The 16,185-nt window shown below is 39.7% G+C and overlaps 3 protein-coding genes across 4 annotated transcripts; 1 reads left to right on the top strand and 2 right to left on the bottom strand.

Moving 5' to 3' along the window:
* On the bottom strand, positions 1-2,055 carry LOC105270851 (odorant receptor 49a). Of its 2 annotated transcripts, XM_011312069.1 has the most exons (7): positions 1,905-2,055; positions 1,527-1,802; positions 1,328-1,478; positions 945-1,265; positions 789-888; positions 217-489; positions 1-109 (listed from the first exon to the last, which is right to left on the bottom strand). In XM_011312069.1, the coding sequence occupies exons 1-7, from the start codon at positions 1,972-1,974 to the stop codon at positions 56-58; spliced, it is 1,245 nt and encodes a 414-aa protein (XP_011310371.1). In that variant the 5' UTR covers positions 1,975-2,055; the 3' UTR covers positions 1-55. The 2 variants fall into 2 exon arrangements, with proteins under 2 accessions (XP_011310371.1, XP_011310373.1); XM_011312071.1 differs by lacking the exon at positions 945-1,265.
* Positions 2,056-2,715: 660 nt separating this feature from the next.
* Positions 2,716-10,671, top strand: Dpp10 (Dipeptidyl peptidase 10). The gene is made up of 13 exons (XM_011312067.1): positions 2,716-2,907; positions 5,028-5,189; positions 5,607-5,759; positions 5,828-5,955; positions 6,038-6,249; positions 6,330-6,597; positions 6,668-7,021; positions 7,297-7,604; positions 9,291-9,454; positions 9,519-9,661; positions 9,783-10,138; positions 10,209-10,420; positions 10,504-10,671. Exons 1-13 carry the CDS (start codon positions 2,875-2,877, stop codon positions 10,645-10,647), a joined length of 2,637 nt encoding a protein of 878 aa, XP_011310369.1. The 5' UTR covers positions 2,716-2,874; the 3' UTR covers positions 10,648-10,671.
* An 802-nt stretch (positions 10,672-11,473) lies between these two features.
* On the bottom strand, positions 11,474-15,663 carry LOC105270850 (zinc finger protein 2 homolog). The gene is made up of 6 exons (XM_011312068.1): positions 15,224-15,663; positions 14,916-15,057; positions 14,577-14,732; positions 13,268-13,522; positions 12,988-13,157; positions 11,474-11,703 (listed from the first exon to the last, which is right to left on the bottom strand). The coding sequence occupies exons 1-6, from the start codon at positions 15,434-15,436 to the stop codon at positions 11,497-11,499; spliced, it is 1,143 nt and encodes a 380-aa protein (XP_011310370.1). The 5' UTR covers positions 15,437-15,663; the 3' UTR covers positions 11,474-11,496.
* Positions 15,664-16,185: the final 522 nt, after the last annotated feature.

The raw sequence follows: 16,185 nt of genomic DNA, 5'->3' as shown, positions 1-16,185 counted from the left end.
AAGGAATTTTAATAAATTCGGTGTACAGTGTTAAGTAAATGGTCGACTAATTAATTTATTCAGCAGATTTTTGCAGAACCGCCATTGCCGAGTAAGATTTTGTTAGAACCTGTGGACGAAGTACATATAAATAAAAAATGACTAGAAGTAATTGATTAATTGAAGTTCACGTGTGTAAATTGGTATTGATTAATCAGTTGAATTATTTTTACTCACATTTTTCAATGTAACGCAGGACAACTCGAAGAGGCCGATGGCACTGATGGACATGGGCTTTTTCGACATTGATAGGAATATTGACATTTTTTTTTTGAATGCTGCATCTTCCCTGTACCATTGGCAATTGTATGCCGCAAATGTCGTGAGATCGCTCGCCACAATTATAGAATTACCCGCAAGACAATATACTCCCAGTTGAATAAGAGAGCTGAAGAGAGTTAATACGACAACTCCTGCTGATGATGGATCTCCTAGGTTCACGGTTTTCGTCTGGGTAATTTTATATAAATTCAAATTTTCGTCAATGAAAAAATTGGACAATAATTATAATCATAATTACAATTGTTCTAATTACCTGGACATTTTTTTCTTAATAATACAAGTTTTAATTTGTAGAAAATATGAATGAAAAAAATAATAATGATTAATATTATTGTTATTACTATGGTTTTTATTATTGTTAGTGAAATTGCATAATTGAAATGAAATAGAGTAATTGAGAGTGAATTTGGTGTTCAGGGAAATTAATGTGAATTTTCGTTTTTGGGATTTCTGAGGAATATACTCACCACAAACACGTGAATTCCGACAAAAGTTATTAATGATGTACTTGAAATCAATTGCGGCAGAAGAATAAGCCCATAAATTTTTCTCAGTACACGCATCATTCTGTAATAGATGCTTGGTGATTGCATGTGACTTGATTCGTCGAAACACTAAATTACCCAAAAATCTTTTGATAATGTTGAATACAAATAATGAGTTGATGATTAGGACTAGAATACGGAGCCGAGTAATCCCGGCCCTTGGTGCCGATGGAATTCGTATCAAATTCATCGCCGATCTGATAATCATTATCAACAGCAGTGCACATTTTCAAACGGAAGTTGAGAATTTCGAATTGCGCTGCAATATGCAGCATGAGAGCAAGGAATACGCAGTCATTCAATATAACCGACCAAACGAACATGACAAATGTCACGTAATCAATGACAAAGACCACCAAAAAATTAAATGGCGCCAACAAAAAACCAAAAATCGTGTAGCTGCCAACAAAAATTATTTAAAAAATCACTCAACCCCATTAGAAAATGAAAATAAATCCTACCTTATTGACAGGTGATCGACTGTTCTGTGACTTCCGTCTAGGAACTCGCGATAAAAAAGTGGCAAATCAAAACCCACAAGCCACAGCCAAATGACTGTTAAATCTTTCGTAAATTTGATAACTTTCCTTAGTAATTCATTCCTGTAGAGAGCTATCATTAAATTATTATGGCGGTGTGTCGATTAATTCTGTAACTCACCGACTTTTTTTGAACAGATTAGAGATCTCTCCCAAGTGAGTGATCTAGTCAGGAATAAAACGTCTGAATGATGCCACAGGATGTTGATATGCTTGAGAACTCCAACACTGAATGTTGATATCAGCACAAGCATTAGTGTCTGCTGGAGAAAATCTTGCTGAAGTTCTCGAACTGCTACGAAGTATCCATGTATTCGGGATGACATCATAAATAGCATGACAAAGGTGTAAACATGGTACACCCATCCTCGACGGTGATTCCAAGGATTCCAATTACCTGAATAAATTCAAGATTATCTGGGGTTCATTTGATGAACACAGATTAACGCAATCGATGCTCTTCAATTATTTCTAGAAATTCACTATTTCAAATAGTCACCTAAATATGTGAGACATTTCAGATTGAATGCGATGTAAGATTTTCCTGGAGGCAGCACTTTGTCGGTCATATTACGATTTTTATGCTAGAGCTGTTGTCACCCAAATGATCGGAGGGTCTTCCCTCCAAGTCTTCAGCTACTACATTTCCCCTCATTATCTCATTACGCATTGATGACAATATCTCTATGCAATATATTATCCGGCAGTTGCCTTTGGAGTCCCGTAGAATAATAAAAACGTAATTCAATCGATAATACCCGCTGCAGCTTCTGATTCTCCCTGAATTATTTCAGACTCATTACGTGATTATTATTTCATAATTTTCCGAGGAATTGCACAAAAATTCTGGGAATAGTGTAACGACTGTTCATGAATTTATTAGAGAACAAATGTTTTATTGATGCGATCTTGCTCGTTAAATCTGGAGATAGAAATTGGAGTCCAGTCTTGTGTCAGATATGGAGAGAATTTAAACTCCGGTATCTATTTAAAATAATTGCTTCCATTCTAGTTGACATCAGTATAATTGCATTGTTATTTATTATTGTCAGATTATTATTATGTTATTAGTGCGTATTTTTTATATATAGATCAGGAATTCACCGGATGTCCATATAATTCATATCAATTTAGTCGCTCTATTTTTTTGACATCCCCTTGTTTTCTTCTAATTACAGAACTACCCCTCGGTGCTACCCCCATACCTGGGTAACAGCTTGGAGTTGCTCTGCGCAGAGTTGTAATCGCGCAAGCTCCGCGCAGCATCACCCGGTTGATCCTTTCTGGAAGTCTCAGTGCCACTGCTCCAGTTGACGTGACACAGTCCAGTGATACCAGATAAAAAATCACCAGGAATGAAATGCCAAATCAAATGGATTAATTAATCGTCATGAGAATGCACAACTGAATCGACCAACTGATTTATTTTTTTTTTATCAATCGATCACTGACGATCACCAGATCCGGGGATGGCAGACCATGACAACATGTACGACGATGAGGTGAGCTCTAGAATAATTTATTTTTTTATCAACACCATTAATTTCTTGGAAAAATAATTGAGACAAAATGGGATTTTTAATGTGAAGTGGTTGAATTTTAATTGATAATTTCGAATTTCAAGTTTTTGTATTAATTAATTAAATGGGGAGGTCGATTAATTAGGAATTTGTGAGACGTCGAGTGTTGGAATGGGGAGGGGAATTGTGGAATTTATGAAAGGTCATTTGCGGATTTTTCATGAGGCAATGATTTTTTAAATATTTGTTTATGATTTTTAGATTGTATTGGGATCGATTGATTGGGATCGGTTATCAATGGGAGATCAATCGATGAGGCCCGCGCGAGGGCCAGTGCAAATAAAAATGTTTTTATGTGCGGTGGACGCGAAAAATAGAGGGGGGAAAATAGCTCTCCTCTTGCCCTCCCCTTCATTTCTATCGATTCATGCCGAGCACCAGCTGACTATGCCACGGGCTCTCGTGCAATGTCTGTAAAGAGCACAAATTTTCCGCCATGCATTATGAATTTTCCCAGTCTCTCCGGTTAATCATTCAGAGGGAAACTGAGATATCGCCCTTTGTTATTTCAAGTCTTTGCGGGAGTCGGGGGGTGATAAAAGCTTGAGATGTGTTATCAATGCTAACAAATCGACGAGGGAGTCCTGTAGGTACAGGCAATAAATTACAGACCTTGAATTCGATAAAAGGAAATATCACGTGAGAATTGTTACCATTTTTTATTTTTAGGGTGGCCTCATCTGGGAGGAGGGGATTGAAAAAGATTTCGTTGGAAAGCCACGGAAATTTCATCCGGAATTAAAAAAAAAACGACTTTTTTCTGACCTGTAGTTTCTGAGATATCGACAAATGTATTGCCGTGGGTAAAGTGCAGATTTACCCACGGCCTTCCATTTTTCGGAAAAATTCCACTTTACGTCTCAAAACCGCACCAATTGTGTGTTGGAAAAATTCCTCCAGTCGTCAGGGGTGATTTTTTATTTTTCTGCACGTCGCGCAATAAATGCAATTTTCCGCACGGCGCAGTCAAAAAAATTATCCCTCATATCTCGGAGTCTACCGAACGAAAAAACATCTTTTTTTTTTAATTCGGTCTGAAATTTCCCTGGCTTTCCGATGGCACCACTCTCGACCCCTTCCCGGAATAAATTCAATTAAATCGCAAAAAGGAAAAGCCACAAAATAATAGATGAGGGAATTGCGTTGACGAGAAGCTGTCAGCGGATAAAATAAGCATCCAGGGATCAAACGAGTCGCTGCAGGAGGTCGTGCTATTTCAATCACGTGTTTATTATTATCATCCGACGTGTCTGATACGGTGCGACCTTTGAAGAACCGTTTTATCACAGCCCCCGGGAACCAATTGTTTTTTTTTTGTCATCACCTGGATATTCGCGCATGTCGTGTAATCAATGGCCGATACTTTATCGGTCGGAGGGCCGGATTATCCTCTTTCTGCTGGTTCGCAATTAGTAGGAATTTAATTCCGGAACATCCGGTGAATTCCGCTGTGCAATTACTCCGTGAGAATTAATTATTTCCATCGCCAACCGATTGAAATTGCCGGAGCTCGTTTTATCACCTCACAACTAGATTATTGTCTACATCGAAGAGATTTCTCATGTAATGGATCTCACATGATGTTTATTTACTCTTACCAAGCAGTTTTAGATCAGAGCTTCTGAGGCACCCAGATCTAATCTAGTCGTTAAACTAAAAGGAGAAAATCCACTGCTCGTCGGACTGATAGAGTACACAATACCGGTTTAATTGATTCGTTCCAATTGCCAGCACCTGTAGATTCCCCGGGCAATATTTGAATCACTCGGTATTTCGAATGTTCAAACTCAATTTGTCCTGACATCTCCCCCTAAACTCCCAATTACCGAGATAATCAAATGCTTCAGGAAATAAATCGCTCATCATGGCGTCACTCACCCCCGAGAGATACTCATCCCCCATTTTTTTTTTTTTTACTTCAATACCGCCTAGACTTTTCCAGGCTACTTACCAAAATAGAGGGGCGAAGTTTATTGATTTTTAACTCAAGGCCAAAACCCCTTGAGGATGATGTATTTTTTACCGATAATTATTATCCCCAGGAGTTGGTGTCGACAAATCCGAATCAAAGAAACTGGCGGGGCATTCTCATAGCTCTCCTCGTTATTATCGCAGTTCTAGCACTTATTGTTACTTCAGTGGCCCTGTTGACCCCTCCTGACGAAGGCCCTCGAGTCCGAGGCACTCGTTTGAGGCTCACCGATGTGAGTACATGCCAATTGTCAATTAAAATCCAAGTGTAAATTCAAATCCTAACATTGGAGAGGATAGATAATAGATACGAGCTAAAAATCGAGATAAAAAAATCGGACGTATCCACCAAGCGTGAACACCGCCATCTTGTCGTTACGTATCGCAAGATGGCGAGGGCTCGCTGCCACCTCGCATTTTCCAAGTGCCATCAAAATTATTTATCCTCTCCAAATCAACTTCAATTACTCTCATTCCATTTCCGTGGAGTGAACAAATGTTTTACGCCATTTTACGAATATTCACGTTCTCTTCTCCCTGAGATATGGAGTGAAAATTGTTTCTAGATCTAAAACTCATTTATACCCCGGGGTAAATGAGCGCTTGGGAGAGCCCAGAGTATTTTCATTGCTTATTATTTAATCGTCTAGGTGTTGTCCGGGGAATTATCACCACCTCCATTCAACGGGACTTGGGTAAGTGGTCGGCACATATGCTACCGTGATCCCTGGGGTGGAATATCCCTTCTAGACGCATCAGATCCGAACGTCACGTCCCGTAGTCTCATGTCCAACGAGACCTTTGTGAGTATTACCCTTATCAATTTCTACCCAAGAGCCCTCAGGGGAAGAATTCAAATGTCTCTTTTCAGCGCACCCTAAATCCTGCCTCGTTCACACTCTCGCCGGACCATCAGTACCTCCTTCTAGCCCAGAACGTTAAAAAATTATTCAAGTACTCGTTTCTCGCTCAGTACGTCATCTACAATGTCAACACCAGGTGAATAATTGAATATTAATGATTAATTGTTACTTTTTGATAATTATCAGAGATAATTCATTGGAATTACTGTTGATAACAGTGAGACCATAAAAATTGCACCGAATCCAGGGAAATCTCTCCACCCCTATCTCCTCCACGTGCAATGGAGCCCTCGAGGGCATGCCCTCATGATGGTCGACGACTACGACATCTACTTCCACTCAAGACCATCTTCGTCGAGAGCATTTCGTATAACCGATAATGCTGTACCTGGTGTTCACTCCAACGGCTTTCCTGACTGGCTCTACGAAGGTTACGATTATTTCAATTTGAATTAATCAATCTCAATTCAATTGCTGCTTCGATGATTTCCAGTTGATGATTTATTCCAGAGGAAATTTTACGCAGCTCCCAGGCCATCTGGATGTCCGAGGACGGTTACTTGATACTTTACGCATCATTTAATGACTCGCTCGTCGAGCAAATGCACATGTCGTGGTTTGGGGAGGAGAGCAAATCCCTGTACCCGGAGGTCTGGTCCCTCCGTTACCCCAAACCAGGGACTGCCAATCCTATTGTTAAACTTATGATAGCGGACCTCACGGATCTCATGAATATCAAAACGAAAGCCGTCAGACCACCGCCTGTAATCGAAAATACGTAAGAGATTTAATTTCCATTTTCATCGAATGAATATTTAATCTTAATTGAATTATTGGTTTGATTGAAGAGAGCACTATTTTACGACCGCCTCCTGGATATCGTTGACGGAAGTCTCCATCACTTGGCTGACACGCTCCCAGAATCTTTCCGTGATAACTGTATGCAAAAGTCCTCTCTGGCACTGTCAAGAGATTCAACGAGTGAGCGAGTCTCACGGTTGGGTTGACACACCACCGGAATCTCCTTTATTCTCATCAAACAGCAGCAGTTACATTACGATAGCTCCAGTGCGCGATGGACCCGCTGGATTCTTCAAACACATCGTCTGGGTGAATGTATTGAAGAAACAGGTGGTGCCACTCACCCACGGCCGCTGGGAAGTCGCAAAAATACTCGCCTGGGATCAGACTAACAACACCATGTGAGTCGATTAATTTTTGACCAAATGATTTTTCATAATAACCAATTTATCTCGAAAGCTCTCAATCTCTCATAAAAACGGTAGGGAACTTTTTCATAGCCGATAAAATTTCACATTAAGAAGGGCTTTTGATGATTGGTCCTAAAATCAATAATTTCCGAGATAAATCGGTATCTAACGGGTCGTAAAATTCGATTGAATCGCTTAAACGTCAGAAACGGAAATTTCGAATGATGAGTCGATAAAAAAAGGATAAATTCCTGGGAATCCCGCAGTTACTTCATCGGTATTCCCCCCTCGAAACCGGGCCAGCGTCACCTGTACCGGGTGAGCTCAATTCTTCCAGAAGTTGGTTCAGCCCTGCATCCAGCGTTCTGCATCACATGTGCAGCTCCAGTGAGTCCTGATAATGAGACAGACCCTGAGCCCGAGGAAAATAGTCAGTCACCCGTGCACTCGACCCTGAAGGAAACAGGGGACTGGCATTCCCAACTGGAGGCCCAGGAGGATGCAGTCCAGGAGGAAGAGCCACCCCAATCCACCCTGGAGCGCAGAAAACCAGATAAATCGAGGAAAGAGTCACGTAAGTCAATTAATATTGACTCATTACTGCCCCCCTACACCTTCTTGATATATTCGCCTGTCACCTATCCTCATATCTATATTTACCACACACTTACACACGTACACCAGTGATAACGTCAAGGTCACATACATCACTCGATGACAATCAATTGTTCTAGTCGATGACAATCAATTATATTTATTTCGAAGACCTGGGATTTTTTGGCGATCATCACGAAGTATCGCAATTTGTGTTTAAATTTAATAAATACTGAATAGGCCTTTTGTTGTTTATTGTTTAAACAATTGATGAATTTTTTTTGGAAGGATATCCATGTGCGAGTTTGAATCTGATAAAAATCAGAGAATATTGAAAATTGATTTGCTGAGTTTCCGGGGAATACCTCGGGATTGAAGAGAGATAGCGAGATTATGATAATGACCTTTTTTGTAGGGCTGGATTAGCCCGAGAGAAAGTGTTCTAATAAAATTTACGATATCGGCCCTGAATTCCGAGATATTCAGTGGAGAGTCAGAAGTGAAAATTGAGTCGAATGGTGAATTATGGAAGACGTTTAATGAGAGTTGTCTGATCCACTTGGACATCCCCAGAAAAAAAAATAATTGAAAAAAAAAAACCAGAACACGTCCTTATTATTGCTAAGATTTCTCGGCAGCTGGCATTGTTGGAACTCCGGGTGTGCATTAATGAGTGCTGATGAACAATGGAACTGTGGAAACCGGCAATTCATTCAGGTAGAGACGGTATAATAAAATAAAACACCAAAGCTTTACTGTTAGTCCAGAGAAAAGCTCCGGGAGATAATTCAATCGAAAAATTGAAACGGTCATTGTACCAGTGTATGTGTGTAGGTGGGTGTGACTGCTAATTGTCATAATTAACGCTTTCGATGTAGATGAATTAATATAATTAGCCATCAGTGAGACAACCCCACGAGACCACAGACATAAATTTTTATTTACTTCATCCCCAAGTGCATGCGTTCAGCATTTTTCATTCTTCTCTCCATCTACACCATTTTCACGATAAATTTTCCCATGTGAAATATAAATTATTTATCAGAGTCAATCTGTTGCGTGACTCTAGAACGGTGGAAAAATGAATAAAATAATGTTATCGGACGGAAAGGGTTTGCGTGCTCACTTATTGATCCGTGAAATGGAGAAAAAAAAATAATGTGAGATCGTAAAAACATTGATAAAGGAGTTAATGTGCTCTGTGTTTTCATTTTGACAATTGGCATGGACGGGTTATTGTTATCGATCAGTGTTTATTGATGTCAACAAAACTCGAAAAAAAATCAAATTTAATCTCAGTCTATTTTTACAAATTAAACCAAAAATTCTATTCAAAAATCCGATTTTTCATTTAATCTGTTGAATTTTTGTTTAAATATTCCAGAAATCCTATTGGAACTTATTAGAATATTATTATTAACATTCGCTAATTGTTATAATATTCTTTAAATTGTTTTTAATTTTTTTTTTTTTGCGAAATGAAATCGCAATTGATTTAAAAAAAAACAATAGATCTCTGTGAGTTTCGGAAATTGAACGGAAATTTGAAAAAGTCCTCGGTTTTTCTATAGAATTTTTTTTATAAGTGGTTAATAAATGTTTCAATGTCCAAATGAAATTCCCAAAGCCATTGCGAATTTTAAATTGTGAGACTCACGATTTTTAGGGATTCTCGAGACGTGCCAGTACTACAGCGCCATTTTCTCTCCTGGATTTGATTATTTCGTTCTGGAGTGCCTGGGGCCTGGGATTCCCACAGTTTCCCTTTACAAAACTGGAAAACCCCAGCCGCATTTCATCAGTATTCTACAGAACAATACAGCCCTACGAGTGAGTGCTCAGATAAAAAAAGATGAATAAAAATCCTCATGTTATTTATTTTCAACCCTTTCAGGAGAGAATTTCAAAAATCGCCCTACCGCAGATAAAAACATTTCCGGTGCACATTAGCGGTGGTTACAATGCTCAAGTGAGACTGTATTTGCCACCGGGACTGCGAGAGGATGAGATCACGAAGTATCCGATGGTAGTCCAAGTGTAAGAACTGAGAACTAGAAGAAAAATGTGAGCGAAGTGAGCGAATGCTCACGACTTCGCTCACTTCGCCCCACATCCTATTTAACCGGTAAAAAAAAATCCTTTGATGATTATTCCACAGATATGGAGGACCAGGAACGCAATTGGTAACGGACATGTTCAAAATCGACTGGAACACGTACCTTGCGAGCCGGAAGAACGTGATTGTCGCGCAAATCGATGGACGGGGAAGCGGAGGTCAGGGATACAAATTGCTTCATGAGGTTTATTACAGATTGGGAACTGTAGAAGTGGCTGATCAGCTCGAAGTAACAGAATATCTGAGAGATTCACTCCATTTCGTGGATAAGAGACGAGTCGCTGTGTGGGGATGGAGCTACGGTGGATTTGTCGCTGCTCTGGCATTGGCTGAGCCTGAGCAGGACGTGTTTCAGTGTGGAATCAGTGTTGCACCTATTGTCTCCTGGAAACTCTATGGTATGACGATGAATTTCGCTCATTTCGCTCTGCCTCAATTTTTTTATAACAAAGAAAAATCATTTTTTAGATTCTGCGTATGCAGAGAGGTACATGGGCCTGCCCAATGTCACCTCAAACTACAAAGGATACCTCGAGTCCGATGTTTACAGTAAAATCGAGTACTTGAGACACAAGATGTTTTATCTTGTTCAGGGAACAGCTGATAATAACGTGCAATTCCAGCAGTCGATGGCACTGGCACGTCATCTCACTAAAAAAGGAATTCTCTTCAGACAACAGGTGAGATTCCGTCGGGTGGAGGATTAGGATTTTTTTTTGGGGATTTTTCGTTGACGAGAAAAATGTGAAATGATTAATTTCAGGTGTATCCGGACGTCAGTCACAGTCTTGCCGGTGTCACTGGCCATTTGTATCTCTCAATGGCACAATTTCTTGACGATTGTTTCACGAAACAAGTACCTGTTGATTCAAAGGTCGGGCTGAGCAGCGGTGGCGCTGAAATCTAGACAGTCGAACCTATTTTATTTAAATCGTGAATGAATTTTATCTAGAAACATAGCATCTCATTTGGGTGATTACAGAATCATAATTAGATTTTAAATCTGACACGGGGAAGAGAATTGTGACGGTGTGAGAATAAATTTTATTGAATAACACAACGAATTCGGTGGACGGTTGAATCGTCGGGGGAATTCGTCGGGTATTTCGTGAATATTTACGACACGCGCTAGAAGGCACTCAAGTCGAGATAATTGTGAATAATACAATCTAAACATCTCCAAATTGTGTTCCGTTCAATAGAGTATATTTACAGAGAAGTGAAAGGGGAATCGTATCACCTTTTTTAATTAAATTCACAATCTCGTAGAGTAATCTTCTTTCTCCATTAGATCTGATTCAGTAGATTAAATTCAAGACATCGTCAGTAATATTGTATTGTATTTGAAATATGTTTTACATTTTATCGATTATTGTAATGATCTACAGCCCCAGGAGTCTCGCTAATCGATAACGGGCACATGTTTTATGGATAATCGTGTACATACGGCTGATGATTGATGGTTGATGATTTTATTTTTTCAAACAATGATGAGCGATACTCGGTGGGGCTTGACTAACGATAAAACAATGTCTTCTAAAAATCGCCAACGGACAACATAAAATATCGTGAGAACTGAAAACACTCAATAATTGTAATAATTGGAGTAATCAAAAGGATGATGTGTTGATAACTATTGATTCATTATAATTCACGTCTTTTAAATATTCTAAGGGAGTAATGTGACATTAAAGTAATTATATCTAGAACAACCTGATAATCTGGCACATGAATTCATTGATGTGTGGGCTGAGGGCTATAGATCTGACTTTATGAATTTCTTGTTGGAGCATCTGCCGAGGTGTAGCAGCATGTGATTCTTCAGATTCGTTGGCTTGCTGAAGCCGCGACTGCAGATGTGACATCTGAATGGCCACAGACCGTTGTGCACGTACATGTGACTTTTTAAATCACCAGGGGTTGGAAATGACTTCGAGCATTGCGAACACTTGTGAGGTTTTTCCTAAAGCATTCAATCCTCGATTAAAATTACCTCCTACATTATTTATTCTCTTCTCTCTTCTCTCCCTCTTCCTAATTCCACACCTCTCTTTTTCGCCTACTCGCCTCATTAAAGAAATAACAATTAACTCACGATTACAAAACTCTAAGAATTTCCCTGAAATTCTGTTTATCCTCCCCTCAATAAATTCCTCAAACCAAATCAATACCTCACCCAAAAAAAAACCCCAGGTAATGATTTTCGTTCTGGTCGATGGGGTAAAAAAAAAAGAACCCGGCGCAGTAAAAACGTCATCGATTAAACGCGAGTCTGTTAATTCGTTTAAATTTATCGGGCGTTAAAATGACTTTGTGCCTTATATACACCGATGCCTCGTTTCAAGTAGCAAAACGTTAAACCGGTGTCGACAAAGAGAGACCACAGAAAGATGAAAAGAGGGGAAAAAAAAATGTGGCCGCAGAATAAGGAGAGCAATCCGAGACTCGATCACCAGAGTGGGACCGATGATACCTGGGGCAGAATGAAAAAGGGGAAGAGGAACAGAGGATGGGGGGATTTAACACACGCGCGAGGCACGCACAAGTTAAACCCGATGTTAGTTGTGTATAGGTTGAAAAAGGGAATCGGTTTGAAACAGCCCGAGGATACATATAGGCTCTCTGTCTCTCTAATTGGATTGCATTCCAAGCGGTAGCAAGTAATGGGCCAATTACAGTAGCTGATGGCAGCGCCATGCCTATATGGTACCCATACCCAATACCCTCTTTTGCCCCCTTCCTCGTTACTCAAAAACCTACCAGATATCATTACGAGGAGGGATTAGAGAAACTCGGGATGGACGCTAGGTTTCCGTTCTGATTAATACCAGTTGAGGGAATTATTAAACTCGAGTATAAATAGATACAAAGAAATCTGCAAAATATTGGCTATTATTTTTTGTTATTATCGAGGATAACATTTTTCTAGTTTTTTTAAATATTTCTCAATCTTTTTTCATGCTCTCGAGAGCACGTGGGGTTAGGATGACAACAAAATGGCTGACACCTCTTTGTACATGAGCCATAAAATATTATTCCCACATTTATTTGAATTCATTTTAAATGAAACCGTTTATTTTTTAATTGACTAATTTAATTATGCGGTGAAATTTAATTCTGGGGTTTAATGGATTTTAGGATGATTAGATTAAATTCAAAGTAATGGTTGAGTTTGATTTCTCGTTTGACGAGTGAAGCGAATAATTCCGAAACAGAATGATTGTAATAAATTGTTTTCTCGTCTCACCTTTATATGCGTCATTCGATGATAATAAAGATTTGAGGAAGCCGTGAATTTTTTGCCGCACACGAGACACTGATGCGGCTTTTCCCCGCTGTGTATACGTTTATGAGTGTTGAGGGAACTCGAGGTGGAGAAGCCCTTGTTGCAGACCATACAAACGTGCGGTTTTTCCCCTGAAGTTGTTTAGCAAAACAAAAAAAAAAATGAACCGCCAACAATTTTTGCAGTTCACGTTACAATTGAGTTATTTAAAAGGAAAAAAAAGTGCTATTTTTCCAATTACCTGTATGAGTCCTCATGTGACGCTTGAGTAACGAGGGCCGATCGAATGACTTGCCACAGACTTCGCAGGGAAGGAGTACTCGTTCACCTCGTTTAATTGTTGTTAATATACTGCAGTCTAAATGATCGCTGACTAGGGACAGGGTTGAGGATGATGACTCCTCGGATGTTGATTCGTATTCGTCAACCTCGTAGTACGTCGGTGATAACGATGACTGGTGTGATAGCAGAGTTTTTGACAGGTCCAGCGGTGACTCTGAAATTTTTTTTTTCATTTAAAAAAAAGGCTGATTAATGATTAATAAAAATTCATAAATTATTGAATTTATCGTTTACCAATCCATACCAATAATTATTCACTGGTTTTTAAAACCTCGGGATGTGATTTGGAATAAATAATGTAGGGCAATTGATTGGATTGAATAATTAATTCAGTCAGTTTATCGTCGATATGAATTAATTCGCGTCAATTAACAAGACACAATTCAATTGGGCGTGTTATTTTTTCTCGTTGACCGGTGATTCAAAGTGACGGGATTGCGCTCATTGGCTTATAAGGAGAGTTCGATAAGAATTGTTGTCGATAGGTTTATTCTTCGTCGGGTTCCTTTGCCGTACGCCGGCAATCGCAATCGTCCAGTCGAGAGTATGAGAATTCAAAAAATAAAAGAGATACTGGAGGTAAAGTCAAAGAAGATGGGGAAGAACAGGGATAAAAAGGTAAAACTGCCTACAAATCTGAAATGCAAATACTCGGTCGAGCGGCTATTCTTTTTCTCGTCGGTTCTTACAGATTACAAGTCCTTGCCGCTTGTGATTCAAATTGTGGAGAAGGGTTGGACGATTTAAAGGACAGTACAATGGATCGCTCTCGCTCGCTGAAAGTCCAGGGATTTTTCAGGGACGCCAAAAATTTGGCAATGTCTAGCCCGCGATGTTCCAGGATTTTTCACTTTCGCAATTTCTCTCAAAAATCATTTCTCAAAATTAATTCCAGAGAATTAATTATCCCTCAATAAAAAATTCACCTGAAAATCAGACTGACAACAATTTTCTTGATAATAATAATATAATAAAATAATAATATATTTATATTTATATGTTTATTATTTTTTTATCATAGAATTGTTGGATTTTTTTTTAATTTTCGGTTTTTGGTATTTTTTGGGGGATTTTTATGGAATTTGGAATGGCCGGACATGGGAGAGCTTTTGGAGATGGAATATCGAGAGGATGGAGAGTGAGGTGGAATCGTTTTGAGATAGTCGTATCGTGGAATTAGCATATGACTGGGGATAGCAGGTACTCACCAGCGAGAATTGAGTCGATGGTGCACCTGTAGATTGCTGAACGTGAACAGACGTCACGCGATATGAAGACAAGATCCTCGTGGGATGCTGGGAGAAACCAGGCGACGAGCTCCGAGTCCGGCTGGACATCCTTGATTACCTCGAATATCGGCTCACCTGCAGGGAGAAAAATTCATATTGAAACTTATCCCGACGGTCAGGAGTCGTAAAGTCGTTGAGAATTTTTTCACTCCGTGGAATTTAAATTTTTTATTAATTCACGGCTTTTATAACAACATTATTATAACAACAGCGATTTTTAGGAGACGATTTGTTTGGGGTTTGATTTTGAATTTTTACCTTTGACTTTGGTACCGATCAGGTTCACGTGGTCGCTGTATCCCTGGACTATTCTCAGGAATCTGATCCAATTGCACTTGCGATGGTTTAAGTTGTAGTTTGAAAAGGAAACCTCGTCGTAGCAGCCGTACTCCCGTCTGATCTAAAATCAGAAGACAAAAAATGACTTTCACAAATGTGTATTCTAATCGAAATCATTAAATTTAAATTCAACCACTGATTCGAGTGCCAGATAAATTAATAAACATTTCATAAACAAAAATCCTATTTACCCACAAAATGAATATTATTCTGATAATTTTACTCACATCGTTATCATCGAGGAGTGAGTACAGATCGATCTTATCGAACCTGATGGATCCCTGGAAGGGATAGATAAGAGTACCAGAGGGTATGAATACATTGGACCAGACGGATATCCTGACATCAGCAACATTGCCATCATTTTTGAAGAGGTCCCTCTTGCAGTCACTGGCAAGTGCGAGTGAGAATTCCCTAGGTATCAGCACACAGGTCTCCATCCTCGACTCCTCCACGTCTCAATCACCATCGATTTTCACCAACGGCGAGTAAATAATCGATGTGATATTCTTTCAAGAAATGATAAAAGATATCCACCGCAGGAGATGGTGCAAGGTGCAAGGCCCTTGGCTGACTGGGTATGGGATTAACCGACTGATCTTGACCTTGCGACGGTTTTATAGCAAGCAAGCATTTGCTACCGAATGGGTAGCTAAAGCTGCCCCTCCCCAGAGCAGAAACTCCTCCCAACGAAAACCCACACGCATCCCCACTCTGTTGCATCTGAGGAAGGCACAAGGAAGCTGTTTTTCCAGGGGGGTATATTTTTTTTTTATCCTTTTTCAAAACTCATTTTTCATCCCCCATTCCTGGCTGAATCCCAAGGTGCCCACGTGGGCGACTCACAGGCACCTGTCGAGTCATTCCATCTCCCTTCCACCTCATGCCAATTTCCATGGAACCTGTCTGAGGAACACGTTTTATTTCTCTCATCCTCTACCTCTGCCTCTCATCCTCTTTATTTTTCGTACCAAAACCATCGCCTGCCAACCTGCCTTACAGCAACTGCATACGAGACCAGATTGCACAGTCCAATCTTTTATTTCACTGGATTTTCCATATTTTCATCGTTTCAGTGGTTAGTCGGACCTCTGGAGATGCTGGAGATGGACATTTACAAGCGGAGACACTCGGGATTTAATCATCGACTCGAGTTTTGTTTGATTTCTGGAGTTTCTTTTTTTTTCAC

Source organism: Fopius arisanus, unplaced genomic scaffold (assembly GCF_000806365.1).
Source record: "Fopius arisanus strain USDA-PBARC FA_bdor unplaced genomic scaffold, ASM80636v1 scaffold00096, whole genome shotgun sequence".
In the NCBI taxonomy this organism is placed as follows: domain Eukaryota; kingdom Metazoa; phylum Arthropoda; class Insecta; order Hymenoptera; family Braconidae; genus Fopius; species Fopius arisanus.
Note: the sequence above shows the minus strand (reverse complement) of the source record. Positions and strands in the feature narration are given on the sequence as shown.

What these genes read in the sequence shown, in the direction of transcription:
- LOC105270850 (XM_011312068.1), bottom strand. Translation starts at nt 15,436, where the DNA reads ATGGAGACCTGTGTGCTGATACCTAGGGAATTCTCACTCGCACTTGCC. An exon ending in TCACATGAGGACTCATACAG is followed by an intron (nt 13,158 to 13,267) that starts GTAATTGGAAAA and finishes AAACAACTTCAG; the next exon opens with GGGAAAAACCGCACGTTTGT. An exon ending in ATCGAATGACGCATATAAAG is followed by an intron (nt 11,704 to 12,987) that starts GTGAGACGAGAA and finishes TGAATGCTTTAG; the next exon opens with GAAAAACCTCACAAGTGTTC.
- LOC105270851 (XM_011312069.1), bottom strand. Translation starts at nt 1,974, where the DNA reads ATGACCGACAAAGTGCTGCCTCCAGGAAAATCTTACATCGCATTCAAT. An exon ending in GTCGATCACCTGTCAATAAG is followed by an intron (nt 1,266 to 1,327) that starts GTAGGATTTATT and finishes TTTTGTTGGCAG; the next exon opens with CTACACGATTTTTGGTTTTT. An exon ending in CATTATCAAAAGATTTTTGG is followed by an intron (nt 889 to 944) that starts GTAATTTAGTGT and finishes CATCTATTACAG; the next exon opens with AATGATGCGTGTACTGAGAA.
- Dpp10 (XM_011312067.1), top strand. Translation starts at nt 2,875, where the DNA reads ATGGCAGACCATGACAACATGTACGACGATGAG. An exon ending in CTCGTTTGAGGCTCACCGAT is followed by an intron (nt 5,190 to 5,606) that starts GTGAGTACATGC and finishes TTAATCGTCTAG; the next exon opens with GTGTTGTCCGGGGAATTATC. An exon ending in TGTCTCCTGGAAACTCTATG is followed by an intron (nt 10,139 to 10,208) that starts GTATGACGATGA and finishes ATCATTTTTTAG; the next exon opens with ATTCTGCGTATGCAGAGAGG.